The sequence below is a fragment of the Perca flavescens genome, chromosome 15 (genome assembly GCF_004354835.1).
Source record: "Perca flavescens isolate YP-PL-M2 chromosome 15, PFLA_1.0, whole genome shotgun sequence".
Taxonomy (NCBI): Eukaryota; Metazoa; Chordata; class Actinopteri; order Perciformes; family Percidae; genus Perca; species Perca flavescens.
In genome coordinates, this window is record NC_041345.1 from 17,521,298 (window position 1) to 17,536,062 (window position 14,765).

A 14,765-nucleotide genomic window follows, 5' to 3' on the forward strand; every position below is an offset into this window, starting at 1 on the left:
GTGTGTGTGTGTGTGTTTGTGTGTGTGCCCATCTATCTCTCTATATCTGTGTGTGTATGTGTTCACTTGGCTGTACTTCCTGAGCTTGTGTTCATGTTTGTAATCCAAGTGAATGAGTGAGTGGTTGAAGGAGGGCTCCAGTTCTGTAGGTTCTCTCTGTAATTTCACTCTCTGCACAGCGTAATCGCTTCCATGTGGGCCCTCACCAACGAGAGTGGTGGAGGGGCCTCATTGCAAAGGTGGGAGTTAAACACATCGACTCATACAGGCTCACAAATGCTCTCTCTCTCATGGAAAAGGACTGCCAAGGACTGTAACATTTTCACTAATTTTTAATAATTCTTTGGTGAGGTTATTAAAAATTATATCTGACTGGGTCTTACTTTAATCCTGTGTAATGTAATTTTTTGAAGGATTTTTAGAGTTGGATTCAAGAACAGAGAAATACTGTGCAAACCACAAATATGTAATGTCTCAGACCTTTGTGCAAACAAGATACAATCTTTATATTCCAATCTCTCCCTTAGTAAAATAGCAGGAAGGCCGGTATGTCGAATTTATGCTCATTAGTAATTTCCTTTAGGGATATTGAGGAGTATATTGGTTTTCCTTGGCATCCTGTGTTTATTTGGCTCCTACTACACTTCACATGTTAAACTGTTGGCCTGGGATGCCCCAAGGACTGCTGAGCCAGACAGTCACGGTCAATGTGTGAAACCAAAAAAGCGGAAAACAGGTCATTTTGCACAACATGGTCAGCATTTAAAGACACCTCCGCAGAGCTCATTTGCCATTTCAGCCGCAGGGACGAGAAACTATAAAAAGGTAAAAAGAAATCCTGATATGAGAGAGATGGTATTTTAGGAAGTATGTACAAGTCAGATAATGCAAAGACATGGACGGTGATCTGAACTGAGACTGAGTTCTAAACTCAACATTTGGAGTTCAAGCATTTGATTCAAAGATCTGGTTACAGTAATAAGTAATGTTAATATTGATATGGTGAACAACACCCCCTGCTGTTTCAGCTCATGTACTGCTACAATGCACTCTCATTAGCACACAAATTAAGCATACAAATAAAGCATGATTAAATTGTCCCTTAGCATTAAAATATGCAGATAGTTGGTGTCCTGTTGTGACCTTGCATAAATCAGTGTTTACATGTTGGATGAGTTTTAGTTTGACAGTTTATTTCCCAGAAGAAGGCCTTTTGCAAAAACACATCCACTTTAGTGGGAATAGTGAGTGTTGGTATGGCCACCAGGCCTCTCAGCACTACAGCCTGAGGCAATTTGTGACTTTTTGTCCTGTCAGCTTGGGAGCTGCTGTGGGAAAAGTCAGGGGTCACTGTTCAGCTTAAGTGTTACATTTTTCACAGCGCCTTGCAAGCTTCATAATATTCTCGCTGAAGAGTTGCATGTGTATGTGCATTGCGTTAAAAAGTAAGCACAAAATGTCAGTAAGTTCTCCAAGACACAACTTTGTAGTTGAGAAGGCGCGAGTCGAGTGGAAAACATAAGTGGTGCAGTGGAGAAGTAGAACTCTACTTTAATTTTTTTAACCTCTCATTAGGGTGAAGTGATTGCACCTGGGCGGGTGTGTCCTGTCAAGGCAGGACGGTGTGATTGTGCCATCCTCCCTGCCTCAGGTGTGGGCTCATGATTGGGACTTCTGCATTATTAACTAGAATCTGCAAGGTAACTATCAGTTAAATGTCATAGAGTAGAAAGTACAATATTTGCATCTCAAATGTAGTGAAGTAGAAGTAGAAAGCAGCATGAAATGGAAAGTACCTTACAGGACTCAAGTAAAATAGGTTCCTGCTACCGCTGGTAACAACATGAGGTCAGTTTAGTTTTCCCACTTAAATTGTTCTGTACACCTAAAATTCTTATTTCTGTTAACAATGATCGCTCCACTCAGTGTTTCTCTTTTATGCCAGAGAATAAAGCATCCTAGTTCCCTAGGGAAGTATACGATTTTGTTCTAACGTTCACCATGAGATGAAAGAGAGTTTATTAAACCAGGCCATGACAGGATGTAGCTGAAAAGATTGATTGTAGGTTTCTAGATATATTTGTCTGTTATGAGGCACCAACATATATCGTTACTGCTGCAGGTACGGGGAATAAATGCATAAACATATTAAATAATAGATCACCTTCAAACAAAAGCTTTGACTAAGTAAAGAGAGATTATTGGTACCATGAATTTAGTTGTTTCATAATGCAGAATTTCATAATGACAGGAACGTTGATGCATCAGTGGAAAGTATGCTAAGTTTGTAAAATGAGTTTACAAAGCGTTGCAAATCTGGGAGCATATAAGAAGCTGAAATAGAAAGCAATATACAGCTTTCACATAAATAGTTGCCCTCCAGGTGGATCCAGAGCCAAGTTTAGATCATTATTGTCAAATGGACAGTAGGATTCCTTGTTGAACCCTTTTACTGCTTTTTTAGCTAAATCGTTGACCACATTTTATTATCTGCCCTTTACTGAAGAACCCAACCTGATTGTCACATTAGCATCACATCAGCAGGTTTTGCAAAAAGCAAACAAAGAAATTTGACACCAGAGGGCACTGCAGTTCCCCTGCACACGCCTGTTCACATAAGGGCAAATATTGTTTCAGATATGTCATATTAGTAGTCTCTCTTTGCCAGGCCCTCCTCCATGCACTCAGGTTTTTGATATGTAGGCATCTAATATTGGCAATAATTGATAATATATTAGTTTATCCTATATTTGTTAATGGACTTGTTTCTGCCCCTTTTGTTCACTATTATTAGTATTAAAGGATCATAATGTTCCAAAAATCTGTAAAAGTCTGAGATGGATAAAGAAACAGCATAGCTTTATAATATCACCAGAAGATAATGATATGATGCTATTAACATGTTGTTTTCAGCATAAAATACATTGTTAATCACTTTTCTTTTGTCTTGACATCCCCTATTGCCTATTCTAACTCATTTATTACTTGATAAATTATTTTTCATTAGTTTGCTTTTCCACCATTTTTAATTCAAATATTGTCTGCTCAAGGAACGTGTATTTAACAATTTTTTTCACCAATTACAATTAATGGTCAGGTTGCCCCGTTATGTCTTACTTCCTAAATTGTATTTACAGTACAGGATGCAGTTTTACATGTGTACTGTGGCAGTATGAGATATGCATGCTTTGCATATACAGTTTTAGAGAATCTTTCTGGTCATAGTCTGATGTTGTCATGTTTTTCATTCGGTCTTTCATAGGAAAATGAATAATCAGTTTCCTTTTTAATTTAAAGGTAATTGTTAGGTTTCATGTTGCATCAGTTAGTTTCACTTTTGAAGCACAACCGAGATTTCTATCCACAGAGCAAACCCTTTCTTCAGTCTTCTGTGACTATCTCCAGTCTCCATCTATCCCCTCGTGTTTAGATTGAGGAGTCATGGTGGATCGTTCTGGAAAGACCGGGGCCTTTTTAATTTTATCACAGCAACTAAACTGTTGTTCAAGGACAGAGAGCAGACTAAACCTGCACGCATACCATCAGCTGGTAAAAGCTGCAGCATGCAGAGGGGGGAGATAGACAAATGGGTCAGTCGGCATGTCCCCTTCTGCTCTAGACTCTATTGTGTACTAATTGGCCCCGTGCCTAAATTACATTAATTATGCTCCTATGGGTCAAGACTGTGGGAGAAATGCAGCATTGTCTCTCTGTTTCTCTCTTAATGAGTAGCTCTGCAGCTTTAGAGTCTCTGCCAACTTTCTCCAAGAGTGTTTTCTTTCTCCCAGGAAGCTGTGAGTCAGACCTTATTAGATACAGTGTCTAACCTAATTTGCAGCACATAATAAAATGGTGCTTTGTTTTTGTACTGTGGAGACTCTCTCTTTAATATCACAACAATTATTAGCTTTGCCTGGAGAGACTAACAACGCCATTGCTATCAGATCGGAGCCCTTAATTGAATTATTTGAATCAGTCTCACAGTTTGAGTTGTGTAAGGTGCCATTATTTTTGACAGATTATCTTGTGGATCATTCAGTCAGTCCTATCTTTGCAAGTTGGAGCACGTAGCTATGTGGTGATCCCAAACAAGGCATGGAGGATGCCCATCACAGCAATGCACTACGGTCTTACCAACAGTTTTATGAGTTTGGTAAATCTGTTGAGTAAATGAAATGATGGTTTTTATTTTAACAGTGAAGTTCTTGTGATTTCCAGATGTTTTACCTCTTCTCTGGGTTCATACTTATCTCAGAACAATGATGTGGGAAAGAAATTGGGGATTGTAATATTTAGCAGAGACTTGGCATGGCCACTTTTACAGCGGCACTTACTCAAATTGTGTTTTCTTTATCATTTATTTAACCAGGACAAGCCTCCTTAATGTTAAAAAAATCTCCTTTTACAAGAGTGTCCTGGCAAACGACTTCTGCTATGTTTCCTCATACATTTGGCCAATAGTACTAATGCTAAAAGTGTACATTATTAAAATGTCCTTACAATGGTGTCTGTATGTGTGCAGCCTTTTGGTAAATGTTTGATTTGAGAATTCTTCCCCCACAGAAACTAAAACAAGTCCCTCACAGTGCTTTTCTGTGTGATCACTGATGTGGAATTTAGGGATCTGGAATGGGAGCAATTTGTTTGATGGGAGCAAACTGTGGATTGACATGTTATTATCTTGTCAGTGGGCTTATGTTGTGCTCACTGAGGTTGACATTTGTTCCCTCGTGATTGCATCACATAATATATAATGAACATTGTGAAATGTATTGGGTCTCAACAACATATGTTCATCATGAGAACAATAGCAGGCCTCTCTTGAGATCCCTGGTTGCCGTGGCAGCAGGTGGATCTGTTGAAGTGACGCCGTTACCCTGGAAACGGTCCCCTTGTTTTGTGCTGGGATATACTGTACCAGGGGCCGGCGCTCATACTTAAAGCAACCATGGGATTTACGAGCCTGTTGTTCACATACAGCTTCACAATCCACAGGCGTGAATTGAACCTTTGCATGCCAGCGTCACAAAGTTCAGTTGCAGCATTGATAAGTGAGAGGGCAAACATGGAAATCGATAAACGGCAGCGAATTCGACAAACAGCACACAATATGACCTTTGGCTGGGTGGGTAGATAAGTCCTCCCCCCTTCCTCCCACCCTCCCTCTTTTCTGTCTTTCCTTGTTTATGTGGAGTAAGTGTCTATTAGTCGTGACAATAAAAACGTGGGTTTGAGCAGCGGATGAGGGATCTGGCATTAGAGTGACTTAGAGAGATAAGGAGATGGCTGCCCTGCCTGCAAAGGCCAAAGTAAAAGAGATTTGAGATGTAGGTGGAGTTAGTGTAGATCAGGGGAGGGTGAGAAAAGAGAGTTTGAACATGTGCAGAGAAGTGTGAGGAGTGAGGGCAGAGCTGCGCTGGGTTGTAGGTTTTTTACAGAAGAGCGAGACCGACCACACAGCAGTGACAGAGAAAGGAAGTGTGATAATCGGCCTGGGAAATGACTGTGTGAATTATTTGCTGTTCCGTTCAGAGGCTGGGCTGTTCTTAAACCAAAATGAACACTGATGGCAGCAAACAGCGTTATGTGTCAACCTTCAGGATGCACATCAAGCCGCCCGGTGCATCGTCTGCATCAGGGAATGGGCCAGGAACTATTGACGCCACTTCGGATACTGCCACAGGTAAGGGCTGCATGAGAGAGAGGGAGAGAGGAGATTAATAATTCAAGGAGTGTGTTGTTTGTTTTGGGAAAAGCTCAACAGCATTTATGTTTTTAATGTCAGTGTTTGGATAAACAAGCCTGAACATGGTGATACTTACAGATAACAGTTTAGTGCACTGCAAAAACAACTTTGCTTTAATTTTTTCAGAGAAACGGAGACCACACACTCTAAGTTTGTTGCTTTTAAAGTTGATATCCGGTGTTATATTTGAATGTCAAAGTATCTGATTTATTTATTTTTTTTCCTGATCTGATGGTTAATTGTAAATGGGGGGCCTTTCATTTTCATGTCAGCTGACCTGGACATCAAAATTGTTACACTCCAAAAGCTTGAGAGCACACTTCCTTTCTATTTCAGCGTGTACTAATATAAACCTTTTGCAGGGTTTTGCTCTGAAATTGTACAGAACACCGAGGGAATCTGTTGGATATAGCTAGATATTATGTATCTGTCTATATGTCATGTATATCTACTCAATACAATCATTTCAGTGTAAATTGTTATCTGTTAACACACACATCTGTCTAGCAGATGACAATCTTGTACAACAGCTTTTGCATGTCACAACATCAAGACCAAACACAAGATGAAAAACAGACTTGTGTCGAGTTGGCCATGGTGTTTAAGGTATTTTGAAAGTTTCATTTTCAACAGCAGTAGAAGGTTTTTATAGCAACCTGTCAGCTTTTAGTTAAGCTCAGCTATCACTGACCTGCTAATAAAAGCTTTGATTTCTGCGTCAGTCTTGTAATAAAAAAAATGAAAAGGGTCCGAGTCATGTGAAAATCCACCTTTTAGTGCCTGTGTGCAGAGGTTAAAGTAGTTGGCTTGGCTGAACAGTGACTGTCTACAAACATCAGGCTTCACAGTGATTACTTGAGGATTGTAAACACATGGCTAAAGGTTGAAACATGTATTTTGTTAAACCATAACTAGTATACTGTATATGGTGTTACAACACATGATTTGGTCCACTTTTATACAATGTTTAGTTAAGGTACTGTACTACACCCGACAGGCCTCTGTAATGGGTGAGACAAACGGAGAGAAGAAAAACATGAACTATCAATTTTATATTAAGATGTAGGATTGATGTCAGTGCTGTGGTGACCTGAACTTGTGATATTTTATGAGAAGGGGGGGAAAGAAGTGAGTTGTTGAGGATGGAACATACTCGCATACTAATGAATGTCTGTAGCACTTCTAGCAGGTGTTACTTCTCATTTAAGGCCAAGAGTATCCGTGTGAGGATGCAGTAATTTAGTGTTGCTCTTGTTGTGTTTATCTGACTACCCTCCTCATTCCATCCCTCTCCTCCACATTCAGGGTCTGTTAACCTCTCCTCTAGTAAACATCTGGATCCCCCTGCCTTCATAGAGCCACTGCAGGACTGCTGCGTGGACGAGGGACATGACTTCACACTGCGGGGGGTTCTCACTGGAAGTCAGCCAATCAAAGTGTGGTGGTTGCACAATGGTGAGCAGGGACAATTTACAATAGTTTACTATTTACCCAAGTAGCCTATAAGGCCAGTCATTTAAAATAAGCATTGCATATCTGAATTCCATTTTTGTATACATTAAATAAGCAGCAAGAACTCACATTTAGTTTTAAAACTGGTTATTTACAGTTTGAGGCCCTAATCTAATCAATTGACCTGTTGAATGCTTAAATTTGGCCTTTAATGGCTGTAAATCAACTCGTAATGTGTTAGATGTACTGTTTTCGCTGGTTACAACACAATGAAGCTTATATTCCTACAGATGATGCTAATGTATGTTTTCATGTCTGCACCTTTTCACCAAATTGAAACTGTCATGTCTTTTGCTTATTTGTCTACATTTCCCCTAATTTAGAGAGACTCAGTGTAGGTTTAAACAATGCATGGCCATGAAACAAGCATTTGTTATTACCGGGTTCAAGAGGTTAACAGCACATTTTACCCCCCTGTATCCGTCAGCCCTTCCTTTCCTCACATGCCTTCTCTTTGTGGTTCTTTCTTGCACATTACACAGGTGGGAAAGAGTGTTTCTAGTTTGTTTGTTTGCTCCTATGGGCAGGTGAAGTGGCTCGTTTTGGGAATCCTTCCTTCAATGGCAGGGAGATGAGTTTTGTGGTGAGGGAGTGCTTGCCAGAAGATGCTGGCGCCTACACGTGTTTGGCAGAGAACAGTGCAGGGAAGACATCCTGCTGCGCTGCTGTGTTCGTCAGAGGTGAGAAAGACAGTGGGACACACTGGAGACAGCTCCATAATAGGACATCAGAGGCCATTCATGGTCATAAGTTTGATTTTCAGGAAATGAGTCTATAACAAATTTACTGATTATAAACTCTGCCTCTTGCAAGTTGTCATGCAGGGTTCCTCATTTCAATGGAATATGTATTGTTACTCTGATTACAATAAGTAGGAGTTTCATTTTCTAATGTTTGCGGTCTCTTCTCCTCTTCCTCTTACTGACGACCAATCCAGACTTTGAAACTATCTGCGGTGTTCTTAATGGCGTCTCAAATATCTCGACTTCTGCATCCAAGAGCAGTGTGGAGAATGGAAGTTCACCCGAGTCTCCCAAAGACGAGCTACAGAAGTTCAGAGGATCTATTTGTACTTCCCCTACAGACTCTGATAATCTCAGCCCAGTCTCAACTCCAAGAGGTAATGATTCATTTCACATAATAGGAACAAAGGACATTCTTGACATTTTTAGGAGTCAATTTATTACTCAAAACAACACATACAGTGCAGCTTCCTTCCTTCCTTCCCTACACATGCCCAAGGATATTATCTCAGCCTCTTTACCATTGTTTTAACGTCTTCCGGACATCGGTTTTATTTTTAAAAAGGAAACATATTTCCAGTCCTTGTGTGATTGGTTGTCATACAACATGTGTACCAGTCAGGAATTATGCAGGACTTCCACAACAACGATCCACCCACTAAAGGTTATCGGTCCCCAGTGAGCACCATGTAGGGTAATGGACAGTGCACAGTACAGTAAAACTTGCTGAGTCTGTAAACTGATAGCCAGAGACACACCTCTATCCTACTAAAACCTACCTGCACTTCATCTGTCTCTGCAGAAGTCATCCCAAAGAAGAGAGCCAACTCGGGGACAGGTGAGAACCACTTTTATCCTCCCTCACTTTCTCTGCCAAATGACCAAGCAATGCACCTGTCTTTCCATCATCCACTCACCCATCCATTTCTCATTATCCACTGCTATATTGTCTGATTTCTGCTTGTTCATGTTGATACAACTTATCCATTAGTCTGCTTTTAGAGTCTGCTTTTTTGTGTGTGTGAGTTGCTTCTGATGTTGTTGGGGTTTGCCCCAGAGCTACACCTTTTTTTGTTTTTGCGCCTTTGTTCTTAATATAATGTTGTCTGGCTCTAAGCTATTGTGCTCCTATACACTGGGGAACTTTACTTTAGGGTGTAGGCTGCAACAATAAAAGCATGAAAAGCTCACATAACAAGATCTGAATGTCTGTAGGAGTGCAGGTACAGGATATGTCATACTGCTTTTTTTATGGTTTTATAAATTTGATATGTGGCTAGAGGCAATTATTTAGCATTCCTGTTAAGAAAGTAAACTGTAAAGCCATTTAAATTTAATATTATCAGATTGTCTGTAGTCAAATTCCTTATCCTGATGCCACAGTATTTGAATACTGACAAATTGAGAGCTCATATTGATTCGTAGTCATATATGGAATTTTCTTGTCTAATATGAATGCATGGTAATATTATTTAGGATACAATTCAGACTTCTGTCTTTGCTTCCATTTAAGGATATTTGTCTAAGTAAATAGATCGGAGTCTGGAACATATTAAAACCAGAATGCATAAGTGTCTTCAATAGATTAACTAGTTTAACATTTTTTTTTGTGGCATTTTTAGGCCTTTATTTTCACAGGACAGATGAAGACATGAAAGGGGAGATAGAGGGGGAATGACATGCAGCAAAGGGCCACAGGTCGGAGTCGAACCCGCGGCCGCTGCGTTGAGGAGTAAACCTCTATATACGTGCGCCTGCTCTACCAACTGAGCTAACCCAGCCATCTAGTTTAACATTGTTTAACACGCTTGATTACAGAAGGACTGGTTGTACTTGTCTGCAGTAGGTAATCATTATTTTTCATTGTTTCCAGTTGAGACATTTGATCGTAGGCCTATGCTACAATAAGGGTTTAGATGTGGGGGGGTAGTGTAACACACTTCCAGTTTTACAGTACAGAACAAACCACAGATTGACCACTCCCAGCCCAGTCTCTCTGTCTTTATCTCTCACACCGCACTGGATAATTTCCTTCCAGTGTGACCTCAAAACACTCACTGTGTTTTGTCTCTGCAGGTTCAGCATTACATTTTGAAAACCCTCCACAGCACCTCGAGGTGAAGGTGGGACAAGCTACTCGTGTGATGTGTTTTTTCGCCGGCAGTCCTCCTGTAGTGTCGTGTTGGATCAGAAACAAAGAACAGGTGTTGTAATTTTAAGCCTGTTTTAGAAAATATCCATTTGAACTTTTTTTCTCTTAGTATTTACCTCTTTCTTTAGCTCTTTTTTTTTTTTTTTTTTTTTTTTTTTTTTTTTTTAAACAAACTTTATATCTGCAGATAGTGGATGGTCCAGAGCTGTGGTCAGAAAATACAGATCGGAGTAGTACACTGGTCATAGCAGAGGCTAAACCACAGCACACAGGCCGCTACACTGTTGTAGTGAAGGACCGCAAGAGCTCAGCACAACACACGCTCACCCTCTCTGTCATAGGTAAGGTGAAACACACACACACACACACGCACGCACGCACGCACGCACGGATACTCTGCAGCGTCAGGACCATCCGAAGTAAGTTTGCAGTTACTTGAGCATTTCATTCATTCATCATCTCACCAGAGAGGCCTCAGCCTCCAGCCTCCTGTCCTGTGATCTCCCTCGTCTCTGCCACCAGCCTTGTGCTGTCCTGGTCGGGCCCCTGCTACGACGGCGGCAGTGCCGTCTTGGGTTATGTGGTCGAGGTAAAGAGCCAAGGAAGTGTTGACCCTGGGGATTGGAGCGAGCTCACTGCCCAGTGTAAGAGTACCTCATACAGAGTGTCTTCTGGGCTGCAGCATCAACAGGAATACTGGTTTCGAGTAAGGGCTTACAACGCAGTGGGAGTAAGTGAGCCAGGACCAGTGTCACCAGTGGTTAGGATGGAGCAGCAAGGTGAGGCGATATGGGTTATTGATACCATAAAATCTGAGACAAATAAATGAGCCCTACATTACAGCTGTTGTGTCTTTTGTGTGATTTAGACAAGCCACAAGAAGAGGAGGCCCCTCAAGCGTTTTGCTGTGTCTCTATTGACTCATCACAAAAAGTCACAGATCACTACATTTTGCAGGAGAAACTGGGAATGTGAGTATCTGTCAGGAACAAACATGTTTTTCCAAGCAGCCAAGTAAAACTATTTCTTGAGAAATGCTGATGAACAAGAAAGCTTGACCTTTCAAGGAAATTTCTGCATTTCTGCCAAGTGCAACAGATGTAGGATTAAAAAAAAAAATACATTCATGTTGAGACACGGCCCAACTGTAGTAAACAGATGTGGGTTTGAGAAAGCCAGTGATCTCAGTTAATGGCAAGGAATGTACGGTGCTCTTTCCCTTTGACAGATGAAGATATAGAATGACAGATCTTGGTTGAAAGATTGATTAACTTAGACACTTCCTTCTTAAGGTCTCAAAGATAAAAAAAAAAAAAACTTGTCTCTTCATTAGGGGAAAGTTCGGCCTGGTGTTCAAGCTACGCCACAAAGAGACAGGACGTGTGTGTGCTGGGAAGTTCTACAAAGGCCGACGTGCCAAGGAGAGAGAGGCTGCTCGTAAAGAGATAGAGTTGATGAACTTCCTCCACCACCCCAAACTAGTTCAGTGTCTCGCTGCGTACGATCATAAACCTGAGATGGTCATGGTAATGGAGTTGTGAGTATCATCGTGAAAGGCCCAAAGGGGTTGGAAAACTGCTGTTGAAAAATGTTGGCTGCATACAAAGAAATGTAATAACCATTTTGCTGCCACTGTGGATTGTCTGTCTGCAGTATCGCAGGCGGGGAACTGTTTGAACGTATTGTGGACGACCGCTTTGAGCACACCGAGCCTGCCAGCGTGCGCTACATGCAGCAGATCCTGAAAGGGATTGCCTTCATGCATCAGCAGAGCATCGTCCACCTGGACCTCAAACCTGAAAACATTGTGTGTGTTGACACCCATGGCACCTCCATAAAGATCATTGACTTCGGATTAGCCAGCAGGCTCGGTATGTGAAATAAAAACTCTTAATATTTGCTTGTTATTCTTTTGAATGTTTCAATACTTAATGATGTGATTTATGTTTAACAGATGAAAACACACCTCTGAAGGTGATGCATGGGACTCCAGAGTTTGTGGCACCTGAAGTGATCAACTATGAGCCTGTGTTTTTGACCACTGACATGTGGAGCATAGGAGTCATCTGCTACATACTGTGAGTCAAACTATCGCTCCCCTAGCCCTTACCAAAAGGAATAAAATGACATTTTGGGAAATGCGCTTAAGGTGTTGACAGGTGGATTTTGTTACCTTTGGACAGAGACAGGCTTAGGCCCCTCTTTCCAGTCCTTGTGCTAAGCTAACCTGCTGCTGGTGGTAGCTTCATATTTACTGTACGGACATAGGAGTAGTATTAACCTTCTCATCTAACTCATAGCACGAAAACAAATAAGCATATTTCGCAAAATGTAGAGCCATTCCTTTTAAACATTTTTTTTTTTTTTTGTACTTAATGCACATTTAGTGTATTTTTTCCTATCTAAATTGGAATAATCCAAATACTCCTGATAACCACATTAGAATCTTAATAGAACATAATAGACTTGATAGAACTGTGCTGGTGGTGATAGTCATGATGTCCAGACTAAGTCGTGATGTAACAAACAATTGCCTGCTGTTTGAATGTCTTAGACTTGTAATGCCACCTAGTGGATGTAGGTTGAAACAGTCAATATAATGACACTGCTGTCTCTCATTCTCTGGCCTTCAGACTGAGTGGTGAGTCTCCATTCCAGGGTAGCAGCGATGCAGAGACCCTCACCTTGGTCACAGCTGCCCAGTGGGAATTTGATGAAGAGAGCTTTGATGAGATTACCGACGAGGCCAAAAATTTCATCAGCTCCCTGCTTAACAAGGACGCCAGGTGATTTCATAGACACACAGCTGTAGCACAGATGGCTCCAGAGACCATCTTCACTTAACCACCTATAACACACTGTGCTGTTTCCCAGGCGGAGGATGACCTGTGAAGAGGCACTTGCCCACCCGTGGATGACATTTGACTCTAAAGCTCTGGCCATCACCAAGAGTCTGTCCAAGGATAAGATGAAGAGGTTTCTAGCGAGGCAGAAGTGGAAGGTAAGAACTCAGCACAGTACTTTTTGTTTTTGAGTTTTGGGTGTTTTTTTCTGCTACACAATTTTTACAATTGTTTGTTACACAGAAAACCGGTAAGGCCTTGTTAGCCCTGAAGAGAATGGCTCTACGGTCTAAAAGTGACAGCTCTGTATCTCCTACCAGCCCTGCAGAAGGTAAGCATTCTTCTATCATTTTCTTATCAGGACCATTTTAGTTCCTGGTTTAACATTGTTTTATAGAGCCCTGGGGTTTCCCTATGGATGTATTAAGAGAATGGGTTTCCCCCCTTGATTCATCTACTTCCTCCTTTCTCCCCCTCTGTCCCAGATTTACCCCTGAGCCCAGAGGCAGAGCATGCCTTGCAGTCTCTGGAGCACAAGTTGCAGGGGCCACCACAGTTCACCCAGCGCCTGGAGGACCAGACAGTGGCTCAGGGTTCCAGTGCCCGTCTCTCGTGTCACCTCACAGGTACACACAACTTTATTCAAGAGCTCAAGCAGTACTTATATTCCTCTTTGTGTGCTTTCTTTTGCAGAGCAGTGACTTGAGACTTGACTTAAAACTTAAGCGTGCTGCGGGCCTGAAAGACTTGCGACTTGACTTAAACTTTCCCCCTTAAAAACAGCTATGCTCTGTTGCCGTTTTGCTTAAAGGTGCAGGTGTCTAACTGCGTGTCAATCACTGCTCATGCACATGCATTCATTCTCCCTTGTGGGAGGAGGGTCTTAAGGGACCGTTTTGGGCTTTAGCAGAAAGGGGGGAGGGACTGAGAAGTTGTTGTTCAAATTCTTTGGCTAAGTCCTGGATATTTGCAATCCCTACCTAAAGCATCTTTTAATTTCAGATGTTCTGCTTTTTAACCTGCAGGTTACCCTGACCCAGAGGTGGTGTGGCTGTGTGGTAAAGAGCCCGTGGTGGAGTCACCCACAGTGCAGATAGAGTACGAGGACGATGGCCGCTGCACCTTGGTCTTAGCCAAAGTTGGCCCAGAGGACACCAATGTTTACACCTGTACAGCCACCAATGACCACGGGGAGGAATGCTGCTCAGCCAAACTCATTGTTCAAGAGTAGATTCATTATATCTACATATGCAGAGATAAAAATGTATAAACATGTTCTTGAGTGCCTTAAACTGTTGTATTGTACATTGTTTTAATACAAATGGGGACCAGCTGTACTTTGGGTGGAAAATATATATTACATGTATTGTACAAAATGTATGAACAGATGAATATTGTTACAGAGCTACAAGCATATATAAAGGTTGAAATTCCTTCAGGGGACTATGGTATGGTTGTATTGTTTTAACCAATGTGTTGTTTCAGCTAAAACCATGAATCTATTTCTTATTTTGTAATTTCAAGATTCCCTTCCAAACATACTGTATCAGCTGACGACATTAATTCATTTGCTTATGAGCAAACAGGCCTGAGATGTTTGGATCTGGCTTGCAATTTCTGATATATTTTTAGTTTTTGACTTGGAAAAAGATGTCTGCACCTATTTCCACGAAAATACTTTATAGTAAAAACATTTCTCAATAAATCAAGTTTGTTTTGTGTAACAGAAAACCATTTACTTCTTTAATAAAACATGTCCAACATTTAAC

General features: G+C 41.3%; 1 protein-coding gene across 5 annotated transcripts; it reads left to right on the forward strand.

Moving 5' to 3' along the window:
• The first annotated feature begins 1,613 nt into the window (after positions 1-1,613).
• Positions 1,614-14,727, forward strand: mylk5 (myosin, light chain kinase 5). Of its 5 annotated transcripts, none has more exons than XM_028598730.1 (18): positions 1,614-1,700; positions 5,533-5,683; positions 7,052-7,201; positions 7,783-7,938; positions 8,196-8,378; positions 8,804-8,839; positions 10,078-10,205; positions 10,341-10,494; positions 10,621-10,932; positions 11,022-11,124; positions 11,487-11,690; positions 11,807-12,024; positions 12,108-12,231; positions 12,787-12,939; positions 13,028-13,154; positions 13,240-13,327; positions 13,482-13,622; positions 14,022-14,727. In XM_028598730.1, exons 2-18 carry the CDS (start codon positions 5,557-5,559, stop codon positions 14,225-14,227), a joined length of 2,610 nt encoding a protein of 869 aa, XP_028454531.1. In that variant the 5' UTR covers positions 1,614-1,700; positions 5,533-5,556; the 3' UTR covers positions 14,228-14,727. The 5 variants fall into 5 exon arrangements, with proteins under 5 accessions (XP_028454531.1, XP_028454530.1, XP_028454533.1 ...); XM_028598729.1 differs by having other exon boundaries at positions 1,624-1,848; XM_028598732.1 differs by having other exon boundaries at positions 1,624-1,848; positions 7,786-7,938.
• The last annotated feature ends 38 nt before the right edge of the window (positions 14,728-14,765 follow it).